The sequence below is a fragment of the Macaca mulatta genome, chromosome 17 (assembly GCF_049350105.2).
Source record: "Macaca mulatta isolate MMU2019108-1 chromosome 17, T2T-MMU8v2.0, whole genome shotgun sequence".
In the NCBI taxonomy this organism is placed as follows: domain Eukaryota; kingdom Metazoa; phylum Chordata; class Mammalia; order Primates; family Cercopithecidae; genus Macaca; species Macaca mulatta.
This window is the reverse complement of record NC_133422.1, coordinates 107,749,944-107,763,709: the sequence shown is the minus strand read 5'-3', so window position 1 is coordinate 107,763,709 and position 13,766 is coordinate 107,749,944. Positions and strand designations below refer to the sequence as shown.

The window sequence follows — 13,766 nt, the reverse complement described above, 5'->3', positions numbered from 1 at the left end:
CTGGCCAGGATGGTCTCGATCTCCTGACCTCGTGATCCGCCTGTCTCAGCCTCCCAAAGTGCTGGGATTACAGGCGTCAGCCACCGTGCCCAGCCAATATCATATATATTTTTAACAGTTATGATATATAATTCACTTACCATACAACTTACCCATTTAAAAGTATTCAATTCAATGGTTTCCAGCATATTCAAAAAGTTACACAACTATTACCACAATCCATGTTAGAATACTTTCATCACCCCAAAAAGAAACCCTGTACCCATTAGCACTCGCTCCCCATCTCCCCCAACCTCCCCAGCCTCTGGCAACCAGTAATTCATTCTCTCTGTACAGACTGGCCTAGTTTGGACGTTGGTATGAATGGAATCACACAGAGTGTGGCCTTTTTGTCCAGTTCTTTCACAAGCATCGTGTTTTCAAGGTTCATCTGTGCTACAGGATGAATCGATGTTTCTGGGCGGCAAGCCACCCAGGTGCCGAGGCAAGAGACTGAGGGCACGAGCTGTTCCAGTGTAATAAAACATATAAAATAAGAATAGTTATACTAGATATAGATCATAGAATTATATATGAATGTCATTAATCATTAGTTTGTAGAAATTACTCTTTATTCCAATATTATAATAATCCTCACTCTACAATCATAACCTAGGAAAAACCAGGCCATATAGAGATAGGGGCTGATAGGGCATAGTGAGAAGCGACCAGAAGACAGGAGTGTGAGCCTTCTGCTATGCCCGGGCAGGGCCACCAGAGGGCTCCCTGGTCTAGCGGTAATGCCAGCGTCGGGGAAGACGCCCATTGCCAAGTGGACCGTGGTCTAGAGGTAGCGTCAGTGTCAAGGAAAAACACCCTCTACTCAGCAGACCCGGAAAGGGAGTCCCCCTTTCCCTGGAGGAGTTCAGAGAAGACTCTGCTCCACCTCTCGTGGTTGTCAGGCCCACCCACAGTTATCCGGAGGCCTAACCGTCTCCCTGAGATGCTGTGCTTCAGTGGTCACACTCCTGGTCCGCCTTCATGTTCCATCCTGTACACCTGGCTCTGCCTTCTAGATAGCAGTAGCAAAGTTAGTGAAAGTACTAAAAACCTCTGATATGAAGAAATAATGGCGTAGGCTGTGTCCTCTCTCTCTGTCTCTCTGCCTCGGTGGCCAAACAGGGAAGGGCCCCTTGTCCAATGGACACGTGACTCACGCAACCTTGTCAATCACTGGAGATGGCTCACACTCCTTACGCTGCCCTTTTGCTTTGTATCCAATAAATAACAGCGCAGCCAGGCATTCGGGGCCACTACCGGTCTCCGCGTCTTCTATCTCTTTGTCTTGTGTCTTTATTTCTACAATCTCTCGTCTCTGCACACAGGGAGAAAAGCCCACTGACCCTGTGGGGCTGGACCCTACAAATGTTCATTCTATGTTATGGCTGAATAATATTCCTTTGTTTGGATATAGTATGTTTTTTATATCCACCTGTTATCTAACTGACATTTGAGTTCTTAATACTTTTTAACTATACGAATAATGCTGCTTGAACATTCATGTACAAGTTTTTCATTGTGGTGAAATTCTCATACCATAAAATGTACCAAGTTAACCATTTCTGAGTGCGTAACTCTGTGGTATCACGTGGATTCACACTGTTGTACCCCCAACACCACCGTGGACCAGTCTTTATGTGGATGTATGTTTTTCTTTCTTGTGGATAACTACCGAGAAGTGAACAGCTGGGTCAGACGGGAGCTCTGTGTTAGCATCATGAGGACTGTGGTCGATAATTCTGATTCTGTTTCTTTTCTTTCTTTTTTTTTTTTTTTTTTTGAGATGGAGTCTTGCTCTGTCGCCCAGGCTGGAGTGCAGTGGCGTGATCTCGGCTTACTGCAACCTCTGCCTCCTGGGTTCAAGTGATTCTCCTGCCTCAGCCTCCCGAGTAGCGGGGAATACAGGCACGTGCCACCATGCCCAGCTAGTTTTTTGTATTTTTAGTGGAGATGGGGTCAGAGTGATCTCAATCTCTTGACCTCATGATCCGCGCCCCCTTGGCCTCCCAAAGTGCTGGGATTACAGGCGTGAGCCACCGCGCCTGGCCTAATTCTGTTTCTTAAGTTTAACAGTATAATAGAGTACTTTTCCAAGTCATTAACTCTTTGTAAACATGAAGCGTCATGACTGAATTAGAACAATTTCAGTGGGATCAATACCTGTACTGCATTAATTTTCTGAATTGGAAAAATAAAAAAAAAAAGCTTTAAAAGTTTTCTGATTATGACAGTATCTATGCCAACGTTTTAGACCTGTGTGTAACTGGAAAGAAAGTGGCAGTGAGATCAACATGGTATTTGAGTTTTATAAGTGCCCTGCAGTCTCTGCCAGGGCTCTGCCTGTTTAGTATGGAGAGTCCGCCCTCCGCTGAGAATAATTGATTGTGCATGAAAAACGCTCAGACCTCTTAAATAGAAGTCAAGTCATCTCCCGCCAGCATGACAACTCTTCTTTCTGTTGTCCAAATTGTCCTTCACTTATGTTGAAGATTGTAGCCAGAAGGAATAAGAACTGATTCTGATTTGGGGGTTGGGACTAAAAGTGTTATTTTTCCGATACTTAAAGACATGTGGATCAAAGGAAAATGGCAATCATAAGGACCCTCTTAGCGAGTGAACTTTAACCACTGCTTCCACCAGCAGCTGCACTGAGCGCCCTGCCTGGTTGTCTCTTTCAATCTTCCCATGGTCCACCAGGCAGGCACTGTTCCCACGTCCTCCCCAATTTACAGAAAACTGCCAAGGCTTGCACGGCCAGAGCACAGCCAAGCTGGGGCTCTAGCCTGGGCTGAACCTCTGGAAAATCCACGTAAAAAGCCATTCATTCCTTCTACTTTCCTGCCTGCCTGGCTGAGCTACCGACAGCAGGGAAGACTTAACGTAAGATCTGGCAAAAGGCAAATACTAAAAAATTTTTCCACCCCACCGTCTGCCATGAGGAAGCCCTTGTCAGCCATTCGGGCAGGGGTGGGGCTGGGGGCCTGGCAGGAAGCAGAACCCCGTGGCCAGGCCTCACACCACCCTCCGCAGGGGAGCCACTGGTTTAAACACCTAATAAACACACGAACCACCCAGGATACAACGAAAAGTCACTCAGCATATTAAGAATCGGGAAAATCACAACTTGAAGGAGAAAAGACAAGCACCAGACTTCACATCGAGACGAACGGATGCTGGAGTTATCTGATGAGGGTGCTAAAGCAACCATGATTAAAACGCTTCAAAAAGCCACAAACACTCTCTGTAAACAAATAAAACATAGAAAACCTCAGCAAAGAAATACAGGCTACATAAAAGAAGCAAGTGGAAATTATACAACTAAAACAATACAGTCATCACAAAAATCTCTGGGGATGGGCTAAGCGGCAGAGTGGAGATGAGAGAGGGCAGAATCAGTGACCCCGAAGACAGACAGAATTCATCTGCCTGAACACAGAGAAACGGACTGAGGACGGGCAAGGCCTCAGGGACCCGCAGGCCCCTAACAAAAGAGCAGATTTCTAAGTTTCTGCAATTGCAGAAGGAGACAGCAAGTGGACTGAAAAAGGGTGTGAGGAAATAATGGCTGAAAACTTGTTAGCCAAAAGACATAAACCCACAGATACGAGAAGCCGAGTGAATCCAAACAGAACAAACCCAGAGAAGTCGGCTCTGGGATGCACAGTAGTACAATTTCTGAAAACTAAAGACAGAGAAAAAACCTCGAAAGCTGCCAGAGAGAAACCCCTCATTCCTTCGAGACGAGCACAAGCCTAAATGGCAGCAGGTTTCACAGCTAGAACACAGAAGCCGGGAGCAGGGACACGTGCTTCCCAGGCACGGGACGAAGGGAGACACCACCTGGAAATCCACATCCCGCGAGATGCCCTCGGAGTGACGCGGGGACAAAGGCCATTCCCAGATGAAGAAATACTTAGAGAATTTGTGGCCAGCACCAAAGAAAGTTCTCCACACAGAGAGGAAACGATTACAGAAGATAGCTTGGAACATCAGAAGGAAAACAACATCAAAAATAGGTGTGAGAAGAATAGATTATCCTTTTCCTCCTGAGTTTTCAAAACCGTATTTGATGTCTGCAGCAAAAATTACAACACCATCTGATGTGGTATTCAATAAAAGCAGAGAAAAGACAACAATTATACAGTCATGTGTCACTTCACAACGGGGATACATTCTGAGAAGCATCATGAGGCAATTTCATGGTTGTGCAAACATCCCAGAGTGCACTTACACAAACCCAGACCCACCCAGGCCACCTGGCACAGCCTCCTGCTCCTGGGTCACACACCTGCACAGCATGTGACTGCAGCCAACTGTAACACAATGAGAAGTATCTGCATATCTAAACACAGAAAATATACACTAAAAGTATAGCATAAAAGATTAAAATGGCACACCCATATAGGTCGCTTGCAGGACTGGAAGTTGCTCTGAGTCAGGGAGTGAGGGTGAGTGAATGTGAAAGCCTTGACCCTGTGCACCACTGCAGACGCCACAGACACTGTCCACTCGGGCTACACTAATCTGAGACAGTGTCTCACTCTGCTGTCCAGGCTGGTGCGCAGCGGTATGACCACAGCTCACTGCAGACTTTATCTCCCAGGCTCAAGCAATCCTACAGCCTTAGCCTCCAGAGTAGCTGGGACTAACGGTGTGCGCCACCACGCCTGGCTATTTTTTTTTTTTTTTTGGTACAGACGAGGTCTTTCTATGTTGCCCAGGCTGGTCTTGAACTCCTAAGCTCAAGCAATCCTCCTGCCTTGGCCTCCCAAAGGCTAGGATTACAGGTGTGAGCCACCACACCTGGCCAACGACACTGAGTTTATTAAAAATATTTTTCTTTCTTCAGCATTAACCTTAACTTACTGTAACTTTTTAACTTTATAAATTTTAAGGCTTTTAAAAACTTTTTGACCCTTGTAATGACACAACATGGAAACACTGTACGGCTATACAAAAAATATTTTCTTTCTTTTTATCTTATTCTATAAGTTTTTTTCTATTGTAATTTTTTTTAACTTTTTAAACTTTTTTGTTAAAAACTAAGACACAAACACACATTAGCCTAAACCCACCCAGGGTCAGGACCATCAGTGTCGCTGTCGTCCACATCCACATCTTTCCCACTGCAAGGTCTTCAGGGGAATAACGGGCACAGAGCTATTGTCTCCAATGATGACAATGGCTTGTTCTAGAATAGTTCCTGAAGAACCTGCCTGAGGCTGTTTGACAGTTAACTTTTTTCTTTATAAGTAGAAGGAGTACACTCTAAGTTAATGATAAAAAGTAGAGTATGGAAAATACATAAACCAGTAACAGTGATTTGTTATCGTTATCAAGTATTCCATTGCATACCTAATTGGGTGTATGAGACTTTTATATGATTGGCAGTGCAGCAGGTTTGTTCATGCCAGCATCACCACAAGCACGGGGGCATTACACTGCCCTGCGACATCACCATGGCCGCAACGTCACTAGGCAGCAGGAATCATTCAGGTCCATAGAATCCCACAGGACCGCTGCTGTACAGGTGGCCCGTCACTGACCAAAACGTCATTATGTAGTGCGTGACTATTTAACATGTGGGCGGGGGAGGCAGCTAAGTGGAAATAAGGCTTCTACATTTCACATGAAGTGGTAAAATGTGGATTCCAGCAAACGGCGATAAGTTACATGTGTCCACTGTAATACCCAGAGCAACCAAGAAAACCACACACAGCAATACACTCAAAACATTATAAATGGGTCTAAATGGAATCCCCGAAAACATGCAGGCAACCCATAGAGATGTAAAAGAAAAAGAATAACAAGAGACAAAAAACAAATAAAACACTGACTTAAGTTGCAACGTATCAATATTTACCTGATCTATAAATGGTCTAAACATACCAATTAAAATACAGAGACTGGCTGAGTGGACTAAAAAAAAGTCATCCAACAATATGTTCTCTACAAGAAACTCCCTTCAGTACAAGAGCATAAGTAGGTTGAAAGGAAAAGTATGAAAAGGACACACCACTGCAGACATTGACCAAAAAAAAAAAAATTAATATTACATTAACATCAGATAAAGTGAATTACAAGGCAAGGAAAATTACTAGCAATAAAAGAATTATGGCCAGGCGGCCAGGCGCGGTGGCTCAAGCCTGTAATCCCAGCACTTTGGGAGGCCGAGACGGGCGGATCACGAGGTCAGGAGATCGAGACCATCCTGGCTAACCTGGTGAAACCCCGTCTCTACTAAAAAAATACAAAAAACTAGCCAGGCAAGATGGTGGGCGCCTGTAGTCCCAGCTACTCGGGAGGCTGAGGCAGGAGAATGGCGTAAACCCGGGAGGCAGAGCTTGCAGTGAGCTGAGATCCGGCCACGGCACTCCAGCCTGGGCCACAGAGCGAGACTCTGCCTCAAAAAAAAAAAAGAAATATGGCCAGGCACAGTGGCTCACACCTGTAATCCCAGCACTTTGGGAGGCCGAGGCAGGAAGATCACTTGAGGCCAGGAGTTCGAGACTAGCCTGGCCAACATGGCAAAACCTTGTCTCTACTAAAAAATACAAAAATTAGCCAGGTGTGGTGGCACATGCCTGTAATCCCACTACTCAGGAGGCTGAGGCATGAGAATCACTAGAACCCAGGAGGTGGAGAGCCGAGGTCACGCCACTGCATTCCAGCCTGGGCAACAGAGCGAGACTATGTCTCGAAAAACAACAACAAAAAGAAATATTACATAATGATAACAAGATCAATTCACCAGGAAGACAAAATGATCCTAAATATGTACGTACCAAACAAAAGAGCCCCAAAATACATAGAGCAAAAGCTGACAGAACTCAAAGGAGAAACAGACAAATACCCAACTATAACAGGGGACTTCAACACCATCTCCCTCGACAGCTGTTACAACTACAGCAAGAACACGGAATAGTGCAATTAACTGACATATATTTACAAAACTCCACTCAGCAATAACAGAATATACTTTTTTTTCCTCCCAAGTGACTTTGGAGCATTTACCACAGACAGTTGTCACTGGCCATAAAACAAACCTCAACAAATGTAAAAGAACTGAAATCATACAAAATATTCTCAGGCCACAGTGGAATCAAACTACAAATCAGTAACAGAAAGACATCAGGAAAATCTACAGATGTTTGGAAATTAAGCAACACTTCTAAACAATCCCTGAGTCAAAGAAGCATCAAACGAAAATTTTAAAACTCATTGAACAAAATGAAAATAAAAATACAACATATCAAAATATGCAATGCAGCTAAAACAGTGCTGAGAGGGAAATTTATAGCACTAAATGCTTACAGTAGAAAAGATGAGCAGTTTAAAATCAATAATCTAAGTTAATACCCTAAGAACCTAGAAAAAGAGTAAAATAAACCCAAAGCGAGAAGGAAGGAAGGTGAGGGTAAAACTAATGAAACTGAAAACAACGAAATAAAGAAAATCAGTAAAACAAGGAACCAATTCTTTGGAAAGATTAATACAATTGCCAAATCCCTAGACAAAGAAGATGCAAGTTATCAACATAAGCAATGAAACAGGGGATATCACCACAGACTCTGTGGACATGAAAAGAATGGTAAAGGAATACGACACAAAAACTCTACACATAGAAATCTGACAACTGAGACAGAATGGAATGATTCCTCAAAAAGCTAAGCTACCAGAACTCAGCAATATGAAGTAGATATTCTGAATATCTACTGGGACTATTAAGCAAAATAAATTGGTAAGAAAACTCCCCAAAAGGAAATCTCATGACCCAGAGGGTTTTACTGCAGAATTCTACCAAATATTAAGGAAGAACTGACATCAATTTTATACAATGTTTTCCAGAAAATAAAAAGAAAGGAACACTTCCCAAAACATTTTGTGAACCTAGTATGACTCTTATTACCAAAACCCAGAGTATCAAAAAAAAGAGAGAGAGAGAAAACTACACACCGATCTCTCTCATGAACTTAGACCCCAAAATCCTCAATAAATTAGCAAACTGAAGGCAGCAATGTATAAAAATAATTATATACCTAGACCAACTGGGAATTATCCCAGGTATGCAAGGCTGGTTCAACTTTCAAAAATCAGTGTTATCCATCATGTCACCTAGCTAAAAAAGAATGCTGGGCGCAGTGGCTCATGCCTGTAATCCCACCACTTTGGGAGGCCAAGGCGAGCAGATCACAATGTCAGGAGTTCAAGACCAGCCTGGCCAATATGGTGAAACCCCGTCTCTACTAAAAATATGAAAATTAGCTGGGCATGGTGGCGCACGCCTGTAGTCCCAGCTGCTCGGGAGGCTGAGGCAAGAGAATTGCTTGAACTCAGGAGGCGGAGGTTTCAGTGAGCCGAGATCATGACACTGTACTCTAGCCTGAACGACAGAGCGAGATTCCATCTCAAAAAAAAAAAAAAAAAAAAAAACAGCAAAAAAAGAAAAATTACATAATAATATCAATTGGTTTAGCAAAAGCAACTGGCAGAATCCACCACGCATGAATCATAAAAACTCTCAGCAAACTAGGAATAGATGGGAATTTCCTTAGCTTGACAAAGAGTGTCTACAATAAACCTACAGCTAACATCACACCTAATGGTGAGAGACTGAACGCTTCCCCCTGAGGTCAAGAGCAAGGCAAAGATGTCCTCTCACACAATCTTTTTCAACAAAGTACTGGACGTTCCAGCCAGTGCAATAATGCAGGAAGAAACCCAAAAGCATGCAGGTTGGAAAGGAAGAAATAAAGTACATGAGACGGGTCCTAGCACTTCAATCTGGTTCCAAAAGAAGTTTCAAAAAGGTCTCCTAATTTTTTATCAGTACTCATTGCTGTAAGAAGTGCAATAAAGAGATTAGATCTAAAGCACAATATTTACATACATAAAGTATAGTATATTGGCCTAAAACAAACTCAAGCTTACAGTCCCATCCCACTTTAAGCTTCATAGGGCACCCTAGACTTTGCAACTGTCCTTATTTTCTGGCTGATATTCTTGGAATGTATTTGTATATGCGGCACAACCTACAACTTTCTGGATAAATTAATTCTTCCCATTTGGCTTCTCTCTCCATACGAACCCAAGCAGGTGCAGTTTACGTTTGGCAATACGATATTGGGAGAATGAAAAGAAGGACCGGGGAAGTGGTGATGATGATGACAGTGACAATGACAACCATACAATGATAGATCTCACACACACACACACCACACATGCATGCAGATACACATGCACACAGACACATGCAAACACACAGATATACCCCACATACGCACACGTGGATACCCCCCCCAGACATACCACAGAAGACACACACACACCACACATGCAGACACATGCCCCCCACCACACAGGCACACCACACATACATGCGGATATACATGAATACACGCACACACATACCATGTAAGCACACAGATATACCCTACACACACACACACACACACACAGAGATACTCCCTCCCCATGCACACATACACACGCATACAGACACCCCCCTCCCTCCACATCACTTACTATGTTCTGGGCATTGTTCTAAGCATGTTTATAACTGAACTCATTCATTCCTCCTGACTACTCTATCGGTGGGCACTACTGCTACCCCTACTTGATGGAAGACAGGACTGAGGAACAGTGAGGATGAGTCGCCTGCCCGTGGTGAGGAGCTGCTAAGCACAGACAGCCAGGGCGTGAACAAGGCAGTGTCGCTCCAGGGTCTGTGCACGGAAGCCTGAGCCATCTGAGCTCAGAACATCTCTTTTGAAAAGGTATTAAGTAGTATTTTTATGCACAGTGATTTTAAACTAGAAAAACAAACTGTGTACACAAAGCATTTACCTAGAAGATGCACTGGCGCCCGCCTGTATGAGAGTCGGCATGACGGCCATGAAGAGCCCGAGCTGCACGTCCTGCGTCACCAGCATGCCAAGGAGCACGGTGCTGTAGTCAATGTCGCCTGTGTGGGGAAAGGCATTGAAGACAGGTCTACAGCAACTGAAAAGTATCTGAAGTCAAAATGTCACCATTGTACACACTTCCGAAATAACTCAAATTATTTTGGCACTTTACTTTTTCTTTTTTTGAGACGGACTCTTGCTCTGTTACCCAGGCTGGAGTGCAGTGGCACAATCTCAGCTCACTGTAACCTCCACCTCCTGGGTTCAAGTGATTCTCCTGCCTCAGCCTCCTGAGTAGCTGGGATTACAGGCGCCCACCACCATGCCTGGCTAATTTTTATATTTTTAGTAGAGACGGGGATTCACCATGTTGGTCAGGCTGGTCTCAAACTCCTGACCTCGTGATTCACCTGCCTCGGCCTCCCAAAATGCTGGGATTACAGGCGTGAGCCACTGCGCCCGGCTGGCACTTTACATTTTTAAGAATAGACTTTAAAATCTCTGAGAACAAACACTGAAGCATTTTAAGATTAAAAATGTTGTAAAGCAAATACTCAGAACACCTTTTACTTCCACAACTTACTTGTTATTTACATAATTATTGAAAAACCTCATGACAAAAAGATGACATGGCAAACAAGATGACAGGCTTGGATAATCACACCAACCTCATTGCATCCCAGAAACACACGGAGAAGCCTTCGCTTCTCACCTTTACAGCTTCTCTGAGCTACTCCGGGAGGCCTGACTCAGGCCCCTCTGGTCACGTGGTGTGTTCCACGTGTGCAAACCCACCCAAGCCACTGCCCAGAATGAGCCCTCACTGTGAGACCAAGGCAGGCTCAGCAGACAAATACTGGCTCCTGAGGGCAGAACAGGAGTAGCCACGACTACCTGAAGAGACTAGGTAACAACTCTGGAAAGAAGAAAGGAAAATGAGACATTTTTCACGAATTCAGTAACTTGCACAAGCCTCTAAAGGTCTCCATTTTCAACATACAGTTCCAGCTATGAACTATGTAAATACGTTTCTAAAAGTCATTCCCCCAACCCCACCCCAAACAAGGTATTTTTTCTTAAAAAAAAAAAAAAAAAAAAAAAAAAGCAGCTGGCCGCGGTGGTTCAGGCCTGTAATCCCAGTACTTTGGGAGGTTGAGGAGGGTGGATCACCTGAGGTCAGGAGTTCAAAACCAGCTTGGCCAACATGGTGAAACCCCGTCTCTATTAAAAATACAAAAGGCTGGGAGTGGTGGCTCAAGCCTATAATCCCAGCACTTTGGGAGGCTGAGGCGGGTGGATCACCTGAGGTCAGGAGTTCGCGACCAGCTTGACCAACATGGTGAATCCCCATCTCTACTAAAAATACAAAAAATTAGCTGGGTGTGGTGGCAGGTGCCTGTAGTCCCAGCTACTCGGGAGGCTGAGGCAGGAGAATCGCTTGAACCCAGGAAGCGGAGGTTACAGTAAGCTGAGATCATGCCACTGCACTCCAGCCTGGGGGACAAGAGCGAGACTCTGTCTCAAAAAAAAAAAAAAAAAGCTACTGCTATTAACAGATTTTTAAAGACCAATCTGATAGAAAAGGCTTATTTTTAAAAAGCAGCAAAACCACACAAAACCCCTTGATGCCAGCAAAAATCTCTTTCTGGATAGAAGTTATATAATCGTTTTTAGAAGGCTTGATTTACTTTTTGTACAAAACTAAATTTTTGGTAAACAAAATATCTTGGCTTAGAATTTTAAAACAGTCTGAACAGATGATCACGTTAAGCTTTTGTGGCTACAGCTTTGTGTCTTTTAGGGTTACACGATTCAGAAGATGATAAAAATTGCCTCCCAACCAACATTGTCCATGCGGAGGCTTCACACATCAGCCATTTAAACCCTAAGGCTTGCACGGGCTTGTGGTCACCGCACCTCTCTTCATCTCGAGGCCTTCGCAAGGCGGGAGGGAGGCTGCGAGATGAGTCTGCGGGACACAAAGGAGCCGCGGCCCCCCCACCCACATCTTCTGCAGATAACACGTTCACACCTGTGCCCCTTCTATTTAAAAGAAACAAAATCTGGCTGGGCGCGGTGGCTCACACCTGTAATCCCAGCACTTTGCAGGGCCGAGGCGGGTGGATCCCGAGGTCAGGAGATTGAGACCATCCTGGCTAACACAGTAAAACCCTGTCTCTACTAAAAATACAAAAAATTAGCCAGGCGTGGTGGCGGCGCCTGTAGTCCCAGCTACTCCGGGAGGCTGAGGCAGAAGAATGGCGTGAACCCGGGAGGCAGAGGTTGCAGTGAGCCAAGATTGCACCACTGCACTCCAGCCTGGGTGACAAAGCGAGACTCTGTCTCAAAAAAAAAAAAAAAAAAAAAAGAAACAAAATCTCTCACTACATCTCACTTTTTAGAGACAGCCTTGGATGATATTACCACCAGCATTTTCTACATTTTAAATATTTTGTTCTCTTCCTTTGCACCGATCATAGCGAACTGGCTGAAATCAACACATTCAACTGTTGCCCACTAGACCACGGGCATCACAGACCAGAGACCAGGTCTTCACAGTGGTCCCTGGTGCAGGACCCTGAGTCCGCACCCACAGGGCCTGCGAAGGAAACATCCGCTCCCAGGCACTTCACGGGGCTGCAGGAGGAAGACAAGTGCTTGGAGCAGTGACAGGCACAAAACTTCAACAGTGCAACCACACAAGATAAAAATAATTATTACACTGAAATATTACAGCTTCTCTAATTTCTCAACACCTTTACTATTGTCATCTTTCTGAAATTTGCACTACCTTTTTGTGCTTATCACTACTATAAGAATTTTGACTTCTTCCTGTTTTCCATTCCTTTTATTAAACAGTTCAAATATACAGAGAACAAGGAGTATATCAAATGCTCACATACCCACTAAGGAATTTTATTAAATGTTAAACCTGTAACATATTTGCTTCAGATTTTTAAAGAAATAAAATCCTAAGGGTGCCGCCAAGGAGCTCTGTAACCCCCTTGATACTGGGTCCCTCTTTCCTCCACCCACACTCCCCACTTGACCTTATTCTGAAAGTTCATCATCCCCTTGAATGCATTTCTACTTAATGTAACACCTATAGATTTGGAAGCAACACTGAGTTTATTATTTTGTAATATTAAACTTCACAGAGTGAACATTTCTGCAACTTGCCGTTTTTGATCACGACTATATCTGAAAATTATCCATGTTGGTGTTGGTGCACAAAGCTCTGATTCATTTTCAAAACTGTTGTAGAGGCCGGGTGCGGTGGCTCACGCCTGTAATTCCAGCCCTTTGGGAGGCCGAGGCAGGCGGATCATGAGGTCAGGAGATCAAGACCATCCTGGCTAACACGGTGAAACCCCATCTCTACTAAAAATACAAAAAAATTAGCCGGGCCTGGTGGCGGCGCCTGTAGTCCCAGCTACTCGGGAGGCTGAGGCAGGAGAATGGTGTGAGCCCGGGAGGCGGAGCTTGCAGTGAGCCGGAGCTTGCAGTGAGCCGAGATCGCGCCACTGCACTCCAGCCTGGGCGACAGAGCGCGACTCCATCTCAAAAATAAAAAATAAAAAATAAAAAAACAAAAAACTGTTGTAGAATAGACCACAATTTATCCATTCATCTCTTGGTAGACATTCAGGAATTCCATTTATTCACTAGTACAAAAACGGCTGCATGAAATCCCAGCATTTTGGGAGGCCGAGGCGGGCGGATCATGAGGTCAGGAGATCGAGACCATCCTGGCTAGCACGGTGAAACCCGGTCTCTACTAAAAACACAAATATTAGCCGGGCATAGTGGCGGGCACCTGTA

At 44.4% G+C, this 13,766-nt stretch overlaps 1 protein-coding gene across 13 annotated transcripts in view; it reads right to left on the bottom strand.

Moving 5' to 3' along the window:
* Window positions 1-13,766, bottom strand: part of TMCO3 (transmembrane and coiled-coil domains 3) — a 58,917-nt gene that overhangs the window by 17,988 nt on the left and 27,163 nt on the right. For all 13 annotated transcript variants that reach the window (XR_013407786.1, XM_077974109.1, XM_028837380.2 and 10 more), the window contains one exon: window positions 9,886-10,003. Coding sequence is in view for 12 of the 13 variants with exons in the window: in XM_077974109.1 (XP_077830235.1) it covers window positions 9,886-10,003 (118 nt within the window). In the remaining variant the exon portion in view is untranslated. The remainder of the gene's footprint in view (window positions 1-9,885; window positions 10,004-13,766) is intronic.